Source organism: Ixodes scapularis, unplaced genomic scaffold, assembly GCF_016920785.2.
Source record: "Ixodes scapularis isolate PalLabHiFi unplaced genomic scaffold, ASM1692078v2 PGA_scaffold4__175_contigs__length_147842914, whole genome shotgun sequence".
In the NCBI taxonomy this organism is placed as follows: Eukaryota; Metazoa; Arthropoda; class Arachnida; order Ixodida; family Ixodidae; genus Ixodes; species Ixodes scapularis.
The window spans coordinates 146,819,956-146,838,741 of NW_024609879.1; the positions used below are offsets into that span (position 1 = coordinate 146,819,956).

At 44.2% G+C, this 18,786-nt stretch overlaps 1 protein-coding gene across 1 annotated transcript in view; it reads right to left on the bottom strand.

Moving 5' to 3' along the window:
- Window positions 1–17,563, bottom strand: part of LOC8053991 (solute carrier family 26 member 6) — a 40,284-nt gene extending 22,721 nt beyond the window's left edge. The window contains exons 1-7 of the mRNA XM_029966792.4: window positions 17,293–17,563; window positions 8,013–8,123; window positions 6,262–6,374; window positions 5,441–5,605; window positions 3,523–3,678; window positions 2,980–3,059; window positions 742–895 (exon numbers count right to left, since the gene is read on the bottom strand). Of these exons, the coding sequence (XP_029822652.4) occupies window positions 742–895; window positions 2,980–3,059; window positions 3,523–3,678; window positions 5,441–5,605; window positions 6,262–6,374; window positions 8,013–8,123; window positions 17,293–17,563 (1,050 nt within the window). The remainder of the gene's footprint in view (window positions 1–741; window positions 896–2,979; window positions 3,060–3,522; window positions 3,679–5,440; window positions 5,606–6,261; window positions 6,375–8,012; window positions 8,124–17,292) is intronic.
- Between the last annotated feature and the right edge of the window lie 1,223 nt (window positions 17,564–18,786).

Sequence of the window (18,786 nt, forward strand, 5' to 3'; positions counted from 1 at the left end):
GTGTGGCGAATAGTACTCTACAGTTGTTAAATGAGCGAACGTCTTTTTTTAAATTGTGGAATTAATTGTTGAGTTTCATAGTTCACATTTTGCCAAAACCTTCTGTAACAAGTCCACCTATGACTCTATTGTGTAATTCTCGAAACGCATGCTTAACTAGAGACAAAGTGATAACAACACACATATCTGAAATTGATGTTCTATATTGTACTCTTCAAATGGCGATTTTACGGAAGTAAATATTTGCAACATTTTGTTGTGTCGTTTGGTTTCGTGCATATATACCGTATTTCCACGAGTAATAACCACACTATCTATGAACAATGCCCTGGCGTCTACTTTCCCGCAGAACACATATACAGCCAATCATTGCGTTGCGTAGAAATAACATAGCGAATAACCAGATCGAGAACACGATTCTCCATACAAACGCATTCTTCACAGATGATATCTTCGCGCGAAGACGTTATCTCTGTCCTGTAAACCACTGGAATCATGCTGCCGGTCGCGGTGATTGGCAAGCCGCATGCTCCGCAGAAAAGCGACCCTCAGGTTTCCTTTATAAGCAGTGCGGCTATCACCCGAGTAAATACGGTAAAGCGTTTACATACGATTAATTTTAGGTGACCAAGATTGTAGTGCTCACGCGTTCCTGACTTTATCCCTGTGCTGCCATCTAACAAAACAAGATGATTCGTTGACATTCGAGTAAAATAGCCAATACAAAGAGGGTGCCTTCACCTGGTTAGGATTGACGATGTATTTGTGCTTCCTGGCGAATACGCGTCCCAGTGAGATGGTGATGGCGTAGCTGACCACCGAGACGGCGAGAGCAGGGGCCGCCACGTGACACAGCAACGGCGCCTCCAAGACGGGCAGGTGGGGACGCGGCATCCTACAAGGTTACACGCACAGAATTAATGTTACCATCTGTCCCATTGGACACGAAACTTGTGACCTCGCAACAAACAGCTAGGATTCGGTGTCTTGATGTAGTTTGACTTTGATCTGAATTGAGGAGACGCTCAGCGAAATTTGTAAAAGCATCATTCAACAGTCTTACCTAATAGTGCGACATACACTTTTTCTTAGTGGGCAAAATAAAGTCGGATTTCGGTTAACAAAGCAATTTGTGTTTGGTATTGCATGTTCGCAGGCATGTGTCGATGCTTAAATATGGCTACTAATATTGCCGCGCGCACTCGCCAAGTAGGCAGCGCGCGCGTGGCCTAATGGTTATCGCGCCTGCCTCCCACGCGAAAAGCTAGGGTTCGAATCCTGGAGGACATGTCTTTTGTTTATTCCTCTAATTTAGTGTTCTGGAGAATTCGAGAATCATGTTGCTTGTTCCAGGCCCGAATATTCCACGCGTCGAAGTTTCTTCGCCGATTATTCCAGAAGACCACGCATGTACATAAGGGGCTCCGCGTGGCGAGCCGCAGTCAGTTTCGCCCCAGCGTTCGACTGTGCTGCTACGCCGACTTCGACGCCCGCGACGCTCTGTTATTATCTTTGTACCCTTTTAGTTTTTGGCACAAGTTCGCCACATTAAACGTTTCTTTCTTTCTGTTTATTTAGTGTTCCTTTGGTCACCACCCGTGACAATATGACGTATTTGCAAACAGTATTTGTTATTTGTCTTCCTAGTGAGACGATGAAAAAAAGTTTGGTCTTGAAAGGATTTTTGACGCCCTAAGAACTCTTTCAGCTCTTGAAGAACGGTTTCGCCTCAAGCACTATCGCCCCCTGGCGCAAAGGCAACTGGGCGATGAAAGACTCTGGCGCATAAAAAGAAAAAGAGCTAAAAGTAAACCCTTATATCTTCTTCACAAAGAACCCTTGTAGGGGGTGCTTAAAACTTTTTAGGGTGCAACGTACGAACAAGCCGAAGAACCCCTAAAGTTCTTTTACGAAGAGATTTTTTCAGAGTGCAGCTGGTAGCACTATCAACCTCCTTTTTGAGGAGACATTGACTTTCTGTAAATATCGCAGGATCCATATCGCAGGATCTATTAGGCACCAGTCAGTAAGAATCGAAGTTAAATGACGACCTCTAAGAAGTCTTGATTATATTTTGTCTTCAATACAGGCTTAGCCTGCATTAACTTCACTTGGGCGACATTTTAGTAGACGAAAATAATCCCTGGAGAGGGGGAACAAGAAGGACAAAGGACAAACACAAATCTCCAAACACAGCTTGTTCCCCTTCTCCAGGGATTATTTTCGCCATTCTTGTCCAGCTCATTTGCACCTTTGCATTTAATTGCATTATAATTATTCATTCATTTCATTTATTAACCATTTTGAAGTGGGGTGGCAGGGACAAAAGGTGCCTAATAGCACCTGACCAAGGTCCCGAGCCCCATACAGGTTTCAAAGCGGCAACACAGATAAAAAAACAAAAAAAAAAAACAAAAAAAAAACAAGGTTGTTTACACATTTGTATCCAATATATTATTCAACCTTCAAAATATAATCCTTTATTCTTTTTTTGAACGTATCTATTGAATTTACTGCTTCAGCTATTTCCAGAATTTGAGGATGCATGATCTTAGTCTTAATCTTATATAATAATCTAATCTATCTATCTAATAATCTTAGTAGCTTCTGAGTTTTAGTACGTACCTGGTTTAATCTCAAACGCATTGTAACATAATTCAGCAGATATTTCATTTGGCCCAAGAAATTAGTTAACGGCGTTAATGAACGTCTCTCTCTGATTACAAAAAAAAAACAACAACAACAAAAAAACAACATAAATTTGACACAGTTGAGAAAAGAAAAAAGACAACTTAAAAGCATCGAATTAGTGTGACGATACTATGAGTTACTCAGCAGAAAGTGCGAACTGCTTTATGTTATTAAATGCTAAATGTTAAAAAGCTCCGTTTATTGCAAGTGCAGGCATGCCAGGCTGCCTGTTCAATAGTCCAACACAATGAATCAACTCAATTTGTTGCGCCATGGGGCAGTACTCACTCGTGGGCGATGTGATCGATGACAGACATGTTGTAGCTTTCAAGGTTGAGGTGCTTCGACAGCAGCGTGCCCATGATGACCTGAAGATGGTTATTAATAAAGTAAGTAAGATACATGTTTATTTTTAACGTGTAACGTGGGCAAACGAGAAGCTTACAGTAGTGTGGAGATAGGGTGTGTAATATATATTAATAATTAAAGAAAACACTAGAGATGTTATGTGACTTATATGGGTTAAGAACTCCCAAGAAGTCTCACGAAATCGCAGCAGAAGCCTGGGTATAGGAAAAAGCAAGGCTAAATTGCAAACCCACGAATATCGCCATGATCAGCCGCACGCGGTGGATCTTAGTCAAGCACAAAACTATTTAATAAAATTGAAGACCCATGAAACAGGGTTGACGAGAGTAAAGGTAAAAGTGTCTGAAGAAGAGCCGAAAGCAATAAAAACGAAAGATGACATTTGCACGGTTGTCTACTGTGCAACGTTTAACAAGCTGGAATAAATAGACTAAATAAACGCAAGAAAGGCTTCCGACTCACCACGACCATTTCGATGGGTACCGGAACGCCGATCTTGCTGGTGACGAATGGATCGCACAAGATCTTCACGAGGAGCATTAGGATGAAGCTGGTCGCGGATAGCGCCAGCGTCGGTAGATGTGTCTCAGCGATTCTGTGAAAGAACTCGGCGTACGACTGAGACGCCGAAACCCAACACCATTAGCCCGAAAGTGATCCTTACTGACCTGAAATCTGAACACGTTTGCATGAAGGAACCATGCTCATTCCAACCAAAGTGTCCTTCTTTCGCTCTCCTGTCAAGGCTGGTTCATACACACACAACAGCGCAAAATCAACTCTTGGAACAGCGCTGATGCGCTGCAGTCTTTAACATAACCGCACAAATGCAGCACTGTATCAGCGCTGCATCACTGACAGAGCGCGGAGACAGCGCTGCTTCAGCAAGGCCGCGCTTTTTCCAGCCCTGACTAATGGCGCTGTGGTGTATGTGTGAACATGCCTTAAACCATGAATGTCGATGGATCCTAGCAATCCAAACTATTTTGCCTATTACAGTTTCTTCTGCGAGATTTCAATTGTTAGCCGCGGCATGATGACATATTTTGCGCAAGAAAGAAAAGTCTGCTTGAGCGAATATGAATGCTGTAGTTTCACGTATTGCGCGTTGTGAATTCAACGTCTCGTGCATCTTTGAGCATTCGGAGCACATTTCTCTACACCATGCGTTAACATTTTTCTTATTTCGTATTTACGGCACTGAAAGCGACACACTGCAGGTGGGCCGGTTTGTTGAAGGCGTGTATTTCTCCCGGAGGTTAAGATAGTCACTCGAGGGATTTTAAAATCGCATGACCAGTTGCGTGGTGAGAAAGTACATATACAGTTCTAGTCGAATCCGCTCAAGGGACGTAAGCCTTACCTGCCGTTTTCTTTTATTCACGCTTAACGCAGCATTCCTCAGAGAAAGAGATACATGCCACTCCTGATGCATACGAATTCGATGCATTTCAGTTACGTTTCAAGCCTGTTAGCATTCTTTTTCCGCGCTTAAAATCAAAGTTGAATAGCCGAAGCGAGGACGGACTTAAAGCAGCCATTTTCCTGAAACGTAGGTACCTTTTTGCGGCTATTTTAACCTCTGGAAGGAATACACACATTCCGCCATTCCCCAGCAAACCAGCGCTGGAGTTTAAGGCGTGTTGACAAGCGACGCGAAACTGTGACATTGACAACTCCCAACGACGCAGGTGGATCACGAGGAGAAATCAACTTGGCAACCGGCCAACTCTGCGGCAGCTGCCATTTCATTTCTGAAACGCTTTTGAAGCATGAAATACTAGTTAACGCTACCACTCAATCCCAAAATTTTGTCCGTCCGTCTGCCCGCCCGTCCGTGCATTTTCCGCTAAATTTAGCGGTTAAAGGTGCTTCACTTGACGTCACGTGGCGTCACGTGACCTGTACATTTTGGAGAAATTGACTGCACATGACCTATACGTCAACTCATAAATTTAACGGGGAAATCCACTTCGTGTGTCCAAAATACCATTTCAGTTTTTCTGCTAAATTTAGCGGGAACGTGACGTCACCTGACCTATACACCATTCAGTTATCCGCTAAATTTACCGAAAAAATGCGCGTCCTGTGTCCTAGACACAAATCCAGTTTCTCCGCTAAATTTAGCGAGGGGAAATCGACGTCACGTGACCTATACGTCCATTCAATTTCTCCGCTAAATTTAGGGAGAAAATATACGTCACGTGACATACCAATTCTCTCAGCAATTCCCCATAATGCATTTCGTGCGTTATACAACCTCGAAGGTAAAGGTCTTTGCCAATTTTTTTAAGCGTTCTTTTCATGCCAAAGTGTGATTGAGCCGACTACGGTAAGAAAAAGGTTCACGCTGCAATAGGACGAGTGCTGGAAAGCGTACCTTGACGAGAAGAAAAGGCCCGGAGTAAAGTGTGATGTTGATGCCGAAAAGGCCCGGCAACTGGCTGGACCCGATGTGAACCGACACTCCCGCCGTGAAGCCGCTCACCAGCTGCTCCGACAGGAACACGCTCAGACTACCCAACCCCAAAGCGTGGAATGCCAACTGTGCACGAACAAGGAAGGCGGTTACCCTAGGGAGCTCCGACCGCTGAGCAGCCAACGAGATCGTGGCAGCACCCGGTAATGCACATCAAGAAGCAATCATGAGGTGACGAAGGAAGTCATAGTTAGCAGCACCCCGTCGCTCTGTAGGCGCCAGGAACAAACTGACTGATATCTCCGGTCGAGAAAAACACACAGTGTTTTTAGTAAAAAGAAAGTGTGCGAGCGAGCTAATCAGAAAACAATCTAAACTCTGAGAGAAGGAAAATACAATAACATACACGGCAGGAATATGGCGTTTTCTAACCAGCTCACCTGTCATAACCTAAACTGTGAGACGAGGAAATTAACAGAACGGAGAACGCCACACAAAATACTGCGCGGTAAAGTATATACAGGCGAGCTGGTCATCATTTTGTACTCGAATCACGGTTCGTTTTTCTCGGCCAATGTTACCGTCCCTCTCTCTACAAGTGCTGTGGGTGGCTCCAGTAGTAACAAACATTAAAGACTTCAAGAAAATAAAGTAATACAGAAAGTATACTAGCAATATAATCCGCAGCATGATAGTGTATTATCCCCAAAAACACCGCATTAATAGCCTTTGATGACTCAGCACCTAGAGCCGAAACTTGGAGGCGGTGAAGGTTTTCTCACTTGGTATAGTCCAACTAGAAATGACAAGGTGGCGGCCACGTCGGCCGCACTGTACTCCTGTTTGTTTTCTTCTACGAGGATGCCGGTCATGATGGAGACTACTGCGAATGCGCCTGAAAGAGAAGAACATTTGCCACATCTGCATCTGGTGCTGTTAGACCTTGAGAAATCTGTGCAACGTAAGAAACTGATGGAGTCCCTAAACGGTGTTTGGAGTTAAACCGAATGTTTTGCACCAAAGGATTTTGTGCATATGCACACACTTGTCCACGCACGGGCTAATTCCTGCACATTTTATGGCAGACAAAAGTTTTTTTTAAAATAATTTTTGCTGTTGACAGGGAAGCGCATTGATAATTTAATACGTTCGTCGTTTATGTGGAATTTAGTTAAAGCTAGTTTGCTACGTCCTTCAGTGTCTAAAGCTTATAAAACTATCATCAGTGATGCGTACAAATTAAAATGACCTTCAGTAGTGTCGTAGAAGTCATGAAAAACTCTTTGAGAAGCAATGACGTGTTAACTTGAAATCCGACTTGCAGGATGTAAAACGTCTACTGTGAAAATGAAAAATTTGCTGGTTTTTACATGTATACGGTGGTGCACACACTAAAATTAAGTGGGCTAGGTATATTAAAACTAAACTGAAGAAGGCTGCAAGCCCATACACAAACCGACAAAAACTATAGACGCTTTCAGGCAGCTGTGCATAGGCGCCGCCATAACAGACCTTCAATTTTTGTTTCCTTTTATTCCGTTCGCTTTGCTTCATCATTACCACAGCAGGACAGGTTATTGCCTCTTTAGGTGCTATTATGTCCTTTGTAAAGGCTCGTCAACGCACGCTTCAGTGGCTTGGCATCTCGTTAAGACAAGGGAAGGTCGGCAGTTGCGGTTCAATCTGGCGCGTGTTTAAAGCGTCTATATAGGTCCAAGACCTTGTCCATCTACAACCTTGAGACCTTTTCCTGGAACTCTTTGGATTCCCATTTCGATACTTTTTTAGAACGCACGTAATGTGCCAATATAAAGTGTAACGCCAGTCAAAGAGGTTACGCCATGCATGGCTCTGTAAAGGCCCGTCCAAACAGGAAACTTCGAAAATCGTGATGCGACACGACTACGACATAAGTCGTGCGACGGTCCGCTTCCGTCCGTCTTTTTTTTTGCGGGGAAAAGTTCCCTCCATGAACTTTCGCCGATGTCCTCCACGAGGACCTTGAGCATGCTCATCACGGGGGTCCGGACAGTCACTCACAATCTCTGTTGGCTGTTGGTCAATTCCGCAAGGCCTCCCCTGCTCTTCAGGTCTAAAAAATGGGAAAGGAAAAGGCTGTGTCCGAAATCTTACCCAAATAGATCCGAGCTATTCCGGCGGGTCGTGTCACGTGATAACACAGACAGCGGGACGCCGGACTCTGGTAGGTTTTCGAACGCAAAGGTACAAAACCCTTACTCTGGAGTAAGATGGAGTAAATTTTGGAACACGGTGCAGGATACAAGGGCCCGGCAGAACAGATAGACATCATTTGCAAGTGGCTTGTGACGTCGAGTCTGACGAGCTCCGAGGTAACCCGAAAAGCGGAGGAAGCGAGGAGGAAAATCGTGATGTTTGTTTTGGGCCGTTCAAACAGACATCGGACTGCCGGAGTTCCGGACGCTTCAACTTCCACGATTTTTGACCGAGTCGTATCGCCTCACGATTTTTGAAGTGTCCTGTTTGCAAAGGCCTTTGAAAATCAAAGTCTCACCTATGGATGCATGCCGTGACGTGCCGAATATGGCGTACATGATCATGGGGAAGAGAGATGTGTAGAGTCCGTAGATAGGGGACACTCCAGCGAGTAATGAGTAACCAAAACCTGCACGAGAGCGTAGATGAAAAGAAAATGGTGTTTGTGCGAATAAATATCAATAACACCAAAAACAAGAAAGAGTTCACTAGATCGACATCAGCACTATATGAATTGATTTCCGATACCTATCATGGCAATAACCAAAAAATATTTAGAAATTTTCTAGTACATCTTGAAGGGATTTAGAAAGATTGTATTGTGACATCTATATCTATATGTCAGATCTGTTCATGTTGAACCATTCAGAGAGTGGAATACAAGTTGATTACCATACCGCCACATGCACGCTGAAAGTTCTGAAATACTCAGGTCCTCCGGTAATAAACACGTCAAGAACGAGCGAGTCAAAATGTAAACGAAGTTTATGAAACAACGAAAAAGCCAGAAACCTAACCCCTTCAACGTTCGCCATATATACAGTGTGATATATTTTATTCGAAACGTTTTTTTTTTTTTTAAGGCGTCTTTATTGCTACGGGAAAGCAGTCGGCACTTTATGTTTCTTGAGCTATGCGGGCATTTGAGGGGCGAACAACCGTCACAGTCTGGTGAGTCACTTTACAATTCGTTACTTTAGTTTTTGATTATTGGTTTTATGGGCCATGTTACAACTGCAATTTTGAAAACAGCCACCCTGCAGGATAGACAACTTACACACTTAGAAAAAAAAAATGTGTAAGTTGCCTCGTTCTCGCTTTCGCTTCTGCAACTCTCGCTTTTGACGTGCCATTGCTCTCGGAGCTTCACTCACGATTGTTTGCCGGCGGGGGAGGCGCTTCGCCAGATAGCGCAGGCGCGCACAACGAGTTTGCATAGTACGAGCCGCACCCTGAGAACCGCAGTACAGATACGAGATCATGACGTTTTGTACGTCACCTTGCCGTCACTTCTACAAGCGTCACACGGTCACCGCTTCCGAATGTCTTGGTTCATATATGCAACTTATGTATTTCCACAGGAACCTTTCCAGACAAAATGAAAGTTGCCAAAGTTACAGCACTATATAAAAAAGGTGATAGGTTAGACATAAAGAACTATCGCCCAATTTCTATCCTCCCAATTTTCTCGAAAGGCTTAGAAAAAGTTATTTTAAATCAAATATCGTCATTTTGTGCAAAATATCAGCTAATAACTAAAACTCAGTATGGATTCCAAAAAAATAAGTCTGTGGAGCTGGCTCTTCTTGAGCAAAAAGAATATATTTTACAAAACTTCGAGCAGAAGCTTCTGACTTTGGGCATTTTTGTTGATTTTACCCAGGCCTTTGATCATATCGATCACAATATTCTAGTTAAAAAGCTTGAGCGGTATGGCATAAGGGGTCTGCCACTTGAGTTCATAAAATCCTATCTCGGCAGAAGGCGACAATTCGTTTTTCTGAATGGCTTAACGTCTAAAAGCAAAGAAATAATCTCTGGTGTGCCTCAGGGTAGCATTCTTGGCCCGTTGCTTTTTAACTTATACGTCAATGATATCGTACATATATGTCAACAGGCGAAGTTTATAGTCTATGCGGACGATACTAGCATATTTCTATCGTCGAGCTCCTACGCCGAGATAACCAATATGGCAAATGATGTTCTACGTAAATTAAGCTCTTGGTCAAAACAGAACCGTTTAAAAGTTAATTCTAATAAGACTAAAGCCGTTTTCTTCTATACAAGAGGAACGCCTATCCCATTGCATCATAACATAGCGTTTAATCACACAAACATCGAAGTTTTGGACACTATAAAAGTGCTTGGCACGTACTTCTCCAGTAACATGCAATGGGACGAGCATGTTAACTTTGTACTAGTCAAAATTAGTCAAATAGCTGGTATACTGAATCGAAATAGGTATATTCTTCCGGAATCAGTTAAATTATTAATCTACAATACGCTATTTGTATCTCATATTAACTATTGCCATCTTGTATGGGGCACAACAACAGAATCTAACCTCCATAAATTACACTTAATGCAAAAGAGAATGATGCGCGTTATTGCCAATGTCTCATACACCGAACATACTGACTACCTTTTCAAGAAATATAACATTCCAAAAGTTCATGACATATACCGAAGGAGGCTTATGCGAGATTTTTATTATAGCATTAGGAAAAATACCTCTACACTCTTAGAAATAGGAAACTTAGAAAAAAGGCAACCTTCGCATAAAACACGAACTCCAGAACCATGGATAGTTCCTCGTTCTCGGACAAATTACGGTGACCAAATGCTTAAGAATACTTTGCCTCGACTACTAAATTCATTTGAGGAGGCTGGCACCGATATATTCTCTATAACCCCTTCTGAACTGAGATATCTTTTGTGTTCATTTTCTGATACCGGTGCCCTTAGAACTGCCTGAGATGAAAACGAGCTATTTCCTAGAATTGTTTTGTGTTCCTTACCCGACCTAATCATGTTAAATTGCAACTGTATACTAATGTGTGGAGCTGTATCGAATGAGTGAATCTGATTGACCAGGAAGTGTTTTGTTACTGTGTGTGAGTGTTTTGTGAGTCCAATGCTGCCATCATTTAAAGGGGGCCGAGGGCCCCACAAGCTGCGTTTGTAGCTTTTTTCCTCGGCCTCCTCCATTCTGTATGAAATGGAAAACCAATAAAGAAAGAAAGAAAGAAAGAAAGAAAGAATGCACTTGCAACTTTCATTTTCGGCATCGGAGTATAGAAAAGCGAGAAATTGTCGACGAAGATCTCTAAACCAGTTCGTTTTTATATATTGCAAGTTAGTTTTGCTTTTCAGGGCGGCTGTTTTCAAAATTACAATTGCAGCATGACGCGTAGAGCCAATAATTAAAAAGTTAATTAACGAGTTTTAGTTAATTTCTCCCCAGACTGTGACGGTTTCTTCGCCCCTCGAATGTCCGCCGAGCTCAAGAAACATGTAGTGAAGACGGTATTCACGTGTTTTGTGAATTCAAGTTCACATTTACGTTCACGTGAAAGTGTTTCGAATAAAAAATATCACCCTATATATATGCCATAGGGTTCTTCCGAACTTTCGCTAACGTCAACAAACAATACTCCACTCTACTGCATCGGACGCAAATTCGACCACAGCGGACGTCACCACCCGATGGAGCCAAGCGACACAAAAGTGCATAGTCACGGCGCTCATTACTTTTGTGAATGACCCACGATCACGACTCATTACAGCGAATGAGTCGTGACCGTGTTTTTCTGTTTTTTTTTTGTTGTGCGTGATTTGTTTAGCTTGTAAAGCTACAAAGTCAACGGGCGCCGCGACGTTGCACTTTTGACCCTGCTTGCTTGGTTCCATCGTATTGCAGTACCGTCGTCTGCGCGCAGGGCAACGCTCCTCGGTCTATGATCAATCTGTGTAGTGTTGTGTTTGCATAGCTTATCGTAGTATATTGTGGATCGTTCGGTTTAAGAATTACATTTTCTTTTGTAGTTATGAGTGGCCCAAATCGATAAACGGACGTATTCCGCGGCCTGTCACGAGGAGGCTTATCCAAAGTAAACATGGAAAGAAAGGTACGGCACCGGAGCTCTGGACCATGACGACACGTGACGACTATTTCCGGAAAGCAACGAGTTCGTGGAAATCCTTCGACGAGATCCCCGGGACCGCTTTGTGAGACATTCTTTTCGTTTGTTTCCAGCAGTGATGGTACCATCTGTCCGTTCGTATCGGATGATTTGTTCTTTTTTGTTTGCAAACTGATTGGTCCTTTTTCTTTTTGTAACCGTCATCGGTCAAGCGCAAAAAATCAATGGATGTCACCGAAAAAAAAAATCGTCATCGTCGCATGTTTTAGCGCTCGGTTGGCCTCGATGCACGTCCGCTAAATCGAAAGCGGGCGGGGCGTGGGAAGAGGAGAACGACGCCGACGAGTTTGTTCCTTTGACGACGGACGTCTGGGGCAACGACAGACTACGTCTTTATATTTTCCGTGATTGTTCCCCCTCCGGCACGTGGCTCCAAACTCTCCCACAACCGCGTGATGCTTTCGGCCGCCGTGGACCTTTTGTTCGTGGTATACAACGGCAGATCGCCACGAGGAGCCCATCGGTGGACTTCACATCTATTGGCCGCTCGTTGGAAGACTTCACATCGTCACGGCGTCTCTTGTCTTTGTTATCACCAACTCAGCCATTCACGCGCAGTGAATGCTTCATGATCCCGTGCTTCTGTCTCAGCGGGATTGGTTTAGTCGGCGATAACAAATCTACAAAGAAGACAGACGGTGTGACGAGGCAGTTTTTTGCGTTGCTAGGTTGGCTCCGTTTGTATACGGTTGGTTGCGGTCAGACTTAATGCAAAACGGAGCATAACCTGTCAGGCTAAAGACGAAGGGTCAAGGTAGAACCTACACCGGTGATAACTCCATTGCGTCCGAGATGACAGAAGAAAGATAAAGGGACCGATTAAGATAAAATAGCGATGAACATTTTTGCCAATTTCCTATAGGTCCTCAGTTCCGCAGTCTCTGTCACCAGTTTGGGGTAAAATCGAGCCACTGTGCAGTCGATGAAACTTGAAAGAAAAAAAAAAAAGAAAAACAGCAGAAGGTTTGCCTCCAACACGCGCGCATTGCCTTCGGGATTTGACTGCGCGCGTGTGCCCAATTGTTATATTGAAGGCGGAAAGATCCCGGCCGCGGGACGAGCATTTATTGGCTTCTTAAAGGGTTCGTTCGCACATACAGCACCCAGCGCGGCATCGGCGATACGTGAGGTGCAAGTCAGAGCTGCATCAGGCGGCCTTTTCCAGCGCCGCTTCGGCGCTGCGCGCTGTATATGGGCACCGGCCCTGAACTTGTCACCGACTATAGTCAACATCAACCATCTTGACTGCGCGCTCGTTCCTAGCCTCATGAAATGGAAGTCTTCAGGCCGCCTGTTCTACTATACTCTATTTCACATTACGTGACGATGCACTTCGGCGCTGTTGAGTTCAAATCCGTCGGTTGCGGCCGGACTTAAAGCAGTATGAACATATTTTCCGCAATCTATGTTCTGAATCACGAGAGCCGGCAGATTGGTTTGAACTAGGCCACGATTCATTTGTGCCACCTCGTGAAGAAACGCCTTTGTTTATGAAACTTCGCAACACTGAAGTGCGATCGTGGTAGCTTAGCAGGCGTTGTTCCCCAGCCTTCGACCAGCGTTTGTTTTTGGCTACTTTAGCTAGTCTAATATAGTCAGCGTCGTTCTTCTCCACCCAGAGTATAGCATCTGCTAAGAACAAATTTTGATGACAGAGAGTATAGAACACTTAATTGAGGGAGGCGGAACAGTTCTATGAGTGTATACGTTTTTTTTCCTGACTTTGTATCGGTAGTCTTAGTGTGCATATGTGAAGTTTTGCAGACATGTACATGCTACCCCCCAAAAAGTAACTAGATACCGTTACCCTCTCTAAAAGTAACTAAATGCGTTACTCGTTACCGATTTTCAAAAGGAACGCGTTACTTTACCTCAAAAGTAGCGAGTTACCTTTCTCGTTACTTCGACGACCAAGTACACAACTGCAATTGTTTTATTGTTTATTGTTTTCTTTTCAGTGGCCGTTGCACTTAAGCTGAAACCACCTCTCGAAGGTTCCATCAGTTATGTTTCCCCGCTTGCTTCAAAATACATATCCGGCGACACTGAAAAGTCGTTCTAGTGACGCGTTCGAAGGAATGGCAGTGATCTATTTCAGGGAAGAGCTGGTGAATTTGGGATTCCCCTCTCTTTTGCCCTTCATGCTTCTAAAGTCCGAAGTTTACAAGGGGTTCTGGGCCTTCCCGTGTTGGCAACCTCCGTGTTTTGACTCGGTCTCCACACGATTCTGGAAGGTTCAACCAACGAACCCTATTGTGTTCGCTGGGTGAAGGACATTCCCAGCTGTAGAGTTAGACTGTCGTGTTCAGCGATAAACGTTGCTGTGCTGTCATACTGTTTATTTGTGCTTCTGGTTGCCCATCTGGCTTCGTCGCAATAGACGCCTACTCAGGTTAGAATTAAAACGAGTCTGTTTAAACGGTGTTGTACACGTTGCTCCTCAAAAGTAACAAAATACCGTTACTCGTTACTTGGCCTTAAGAGTAACTAAATACGTTACTTCATTTCTAAAAAAAATTAGCTAAATACGCTGCTCGTTACCGAAAAAAGTATCTAGGTAGAAGTAACTCGTTACTAGTAACACGTTACGTAGACGTCAGGAATTTTATGACGGTATCCATCAACACCAAAATTGTTGTTATAACAACAATTTCCCTGTAGGAATGCTTTCGCATTCCTACACGGAAGCAGCCGTAAGTGTCTTCTCGAATTTTTATATATGCATAATTAATGCCGCAGGTTTTCCATGAAGTGTACAAAGATATATAAAAGGGTCAAAAACAGCGCAGAAAACGACACGGACTGCGAAGGCGTGCACACGCAAAGCGCTGACTTTCAACTGCTTATTTAAAAAAAAAAGGCGCCTACCGGCGTGGTCACATACAATCAAATACGTCATATCACATCACCTGTCCATCGCGTCGAAAACTGCTAATAAACGCAAGTTCGCAGTCATATAAACTTATCGAAAAAACACTGACAGACTTATCACTGCTCATTGAAATAAAAAAAAAAAAAAAAGCTTCTGTATTCTTTCTAGTCGACTGTTGACGATGCTTTCCAAGAATCTTGGTCTCGATTAAAACGTAACTACACTCACGCCTATCGCAGTGCACCGCCCAGTTTCCTGACGGTGAAGCCCTCATCGAGCACGCATGTTCACGCAATCTGTCGTTTATACAACGGCCTGTTTGGCCGATGTTTACCTTTTTACACAATCAGCGGAATGCAAGAAACAACTTCTCCCACTCAAGGAACAAACTTATTTTTATGCTGTTTAACATATCGAGGGATAGGGGTCCGACCTCTGTCCACCCTCACACACAAACGTTCCAGCTTACAGGGAGCCCAGAAAACCACAAATATGTCGTGCCGTGGTGCAACTTTTTTTTTATCCTGCGCGCAACCTTGTTGATGTAGGGCGCCACAAGAGGTTTCTGCGTATTATGTTTACCCATGCCACCCTCCGGATTACACACCCTCTTCAAGAGGCTCTCGGGTACACCTACCAGGAGGCTGCTAAAGTGCCCACCATCCAAAAAATTATTACCCTTGCATTTTTCTTGCCAGGTGTGACCGGAGAATTGCGGATGACCTCGGGAGTGACGTGATACGGATATTCAGATACGTTGATGATTTTTTGCTTTTGTTTTGAATTGGGTATACTCAAGATAGGGAGGTTGTGTTAGCTGACATGTGTAGTGTGTTCAAAAGGCATTATAATGGGCTGAAGTTCACCAGGGAGGACCCGGTTGAAGGTGCGATGCAGTTTTTAGACATTGAGCTATCTTTCTGCCAGTCTCATGTGTGCTGGAGCTACTCCCATACGTCAAAGAAGGGTGTTCTTCTGCACGATTCGAGCCACTCAAAAGTGATAAAAGAGTGTGTGTAACCTGTAGTCTTTCGAAGTGTCTCACGAGATCGTGTCAGCACCAAATGTTCAGAAGTTTTTGCGGGCAGGCTAGCAAATATTTGGATGGTGGTTACCCTAGCAGCCTCCTGGTAGGTATAGCTGAGAGTTTCTTGAAGAGGGTGCGTAATCTGGAGGGTGGCATGGGTAGGAAGGATACGCAGAGCCCTGTTGGTACGCCCTACGTCCACAAGGTTGCGCACAAAATAAAAGAATCTGCACAACGGCACGGCATTCCTTTGGTTTTCCTGTGCCTTGTAAGCTGGGACGTTTGTGTGCAAGGGTGGATAGTGGTCGGACCCCTATCGCTGGATGTGTCAAGCAACATAAAAGTAGGTTAGTTCTTTGCGTGGGAGGGGCAATTTATTGCATCCCGCTGACGTGTAAGAAGGTATACATCGGCCAAACAGGCTGTTGTATAAACGACAGATTGCGTGAACATGCGTGCTCGATGAGGGCTTCACCGCCAGGAAACTCGGCGGTGCACTGCGATAGGTGTGGGTGTACTCCTGTTTTAATCTAGACCAAGATTCTTGGAATGCGTCGTCAACAGACGACTGAAGAGATTACGGAAGCTTTTTTATTTGAATGAACAAAGATAAGTATGTAAGCGCTCCCTCGATAAGTTTATATGACTGCGAACTTGCGTTTATTAGCAGTTTTCGACGCGATGGTCAGGTGATGATGTGACTTATTTTGTTGTACGTGACCGATCGGTGGGCGTGTTTCTTTTTTCTCAAAATAATCAGTTGAAAGTCAGCGGTCTGTCTGTGTACACATTCTCTGTCCGGGTCGTTTTTCTCCCTGTTTTTTATCCTTTTACGATGCTACACCAACTAGCCCAACTTACCACTGTGGTACGAAAATATATATACTGTAAACGACTTAGTTTTCGCGACGACCTAATTTTCGCGAATCGCGTACAATCGCGAACAAGGGGTCCCGCGACCAATTCCGGTAAAATGTAAACACATTGGAATCTACATTGAGGTCCCACCGCGTCTCAGAAATTAAAACCAGCAAATTGTTCCAAAACTCCAGCTTTGTCTTAAGTCGCGAAATATTCAGCCCGCGAAAAATAAGTCGTTTTCTATATCTTACATTTCCAAAAGTTAGGTCGGGAAAATGGCTAGAGAATAAAAACAAGTTGGATAGATTGAAAGTTGTTCCGTCCATATTTTCCGTCCATGTCGACGCTACGTTCCGACAGAACCAATCAAGCGGCATGAAAACTGCATCGTCACGGCTATTGTCGTCTTTGGTCGTTTTCTATTCGAGGCTAAACCAATCCCACACAGTGAATGCGCCATAATCCTAGGCTCTGTTTTTGTGTGATCGGTAAAGCCGGTGCGTACAAACTCACAAAAACAAGAAGCACCGTGACGAGGCACTTTTAGAGCTACCTTACTGGCTCTATTGGGCTGCGGTCGGACTTGACACTGGTTCACACATTTGTGAGTGCTTCGACTGGAGAAGGTTAAAACCGGTTTTTAAGTCTCTTGTTACTGCTTACAAACGGCCTCCATAGCAGCGCAACCGGTTGTAAGCACTCGCAGAATGCTTACATACGGTTTTAAGCCTCTCCGGTCGTAAGCAGTCGCATATGTGTGAACCAGCCTTTAGTGTGAAACGAAGTATAATCGGTATCAGTAAAATGACGCCGCGAAATGATCGGGCGTACTCACTTTGAGGTACATGGAACACTGCTAGCGTGACACCCGTGAGCAAGTCGGGCAGAAGGTCGTGCCTCAGGTCGTACTCTCTGACCCAGGTCACGATGGGGAACCAACCCAGGAGCTTGGACTTGACCCGCCTCCTGTTCCACTTGCGGCCCAGGGCATGCCGTATCCTCGTCACCGGGGAACCCCTGGCGGTGGGCACATTGGCGAACTCGACGTTGAAGCGATCCTGGTTGAACACGTGTCTGGTTCTCGCCTGGTACCCGCGCTGGGTCATAGCGGGCTGGCGAGCCACCGGACAAGATGGCTGATGAAGGGCCAGCCAGCGGGCCAAGACGCCGCAAGGTCCCCGAGAGGGTTGGACGCTTTACGAGGGACTATAATTTGCCGCTTTCCGCACCATCGAGTCGCTAAATGTTTGCCTCTCAGCTTGCTCTTTTTTTTTGTTTATTTTGCGCTGTCGCGTCATGGCCTCTCAAGTCGTCTTACTGTTATGGCGACAGCCGACACTCCAATAATAACACGTTGATTATTTAAGTGAGAGAAAAGAAACGCTGTTTAAAAGAGAATAGGCTCTCCGTGCCTGGCACGTGATCGCAGGTTAATTTATAAATTACCTTGATGCCAGTTGCATTGTGAATGTAGTATTCCTTACAAAGGCCACCAATTTTAAAACGATTACAATGAAGAGGACCAACTTTACCTCTAGTCGAACGTGCACTCTTGGACGCAGTCAGTTGGGGATTTTCTTTTTGGCACACTTTGCTGGAAGACAGCGCCATACTGCCAGACCTGTACGTAACGTGTTACAAGTAACGCCCTCCTGTATCTAGTCACTTCTGCGGTATCAAAGTAACGACTTAGTCACTTTTTAAGAGAAGGAATGATTAACGCACTTTTCGTTATTTAAAAAAAAAATAAAACAACGCAAAAAAAAAAAAAAAACAGCGGAGGATAAGAAGACGAATCGTTCAAACAGAGCGCTGTTTGTACACTCCGTCTTCTTGTCCTCTGGTTCTTTTTTTTTTGGCCCTGTTTTATTTTTCTTTAAACATGTACCACCAACTCGCCCAACTTTCTACCATATTACACTCTTCGTTACTTTTTGATTGAGTGACAAGCAAAGGTATGCAGTTACTTCTGGAGGGGAACGTGTAGAACATAAATTAACCAATTAGGTTTTCACCTAAGAAAGAACGCTCAATCTAAGTATCTCTCTGTGCTAAAAACATAGAGGTCATTTCATCATCACCATACACTTTTCGTCACGCCTGTTTGCACTGACATGCATGACAGATGCTTACAACCGCGGCGACACTAGCCGTCAGTTGATTCTTGGAATAAACATTTTGTATAATGTGTGAATTCAATATGTTCACTTAGACGCCTCGATAGCTCCAGAGTGTTGCAATGCTATGGAGCGCAGAGTGGCGGTACTGCAAATTGATTTCGAAAAAGCGTTTGATAGAGTGTCCCATGAAATACTTTTTTTCTATTTTA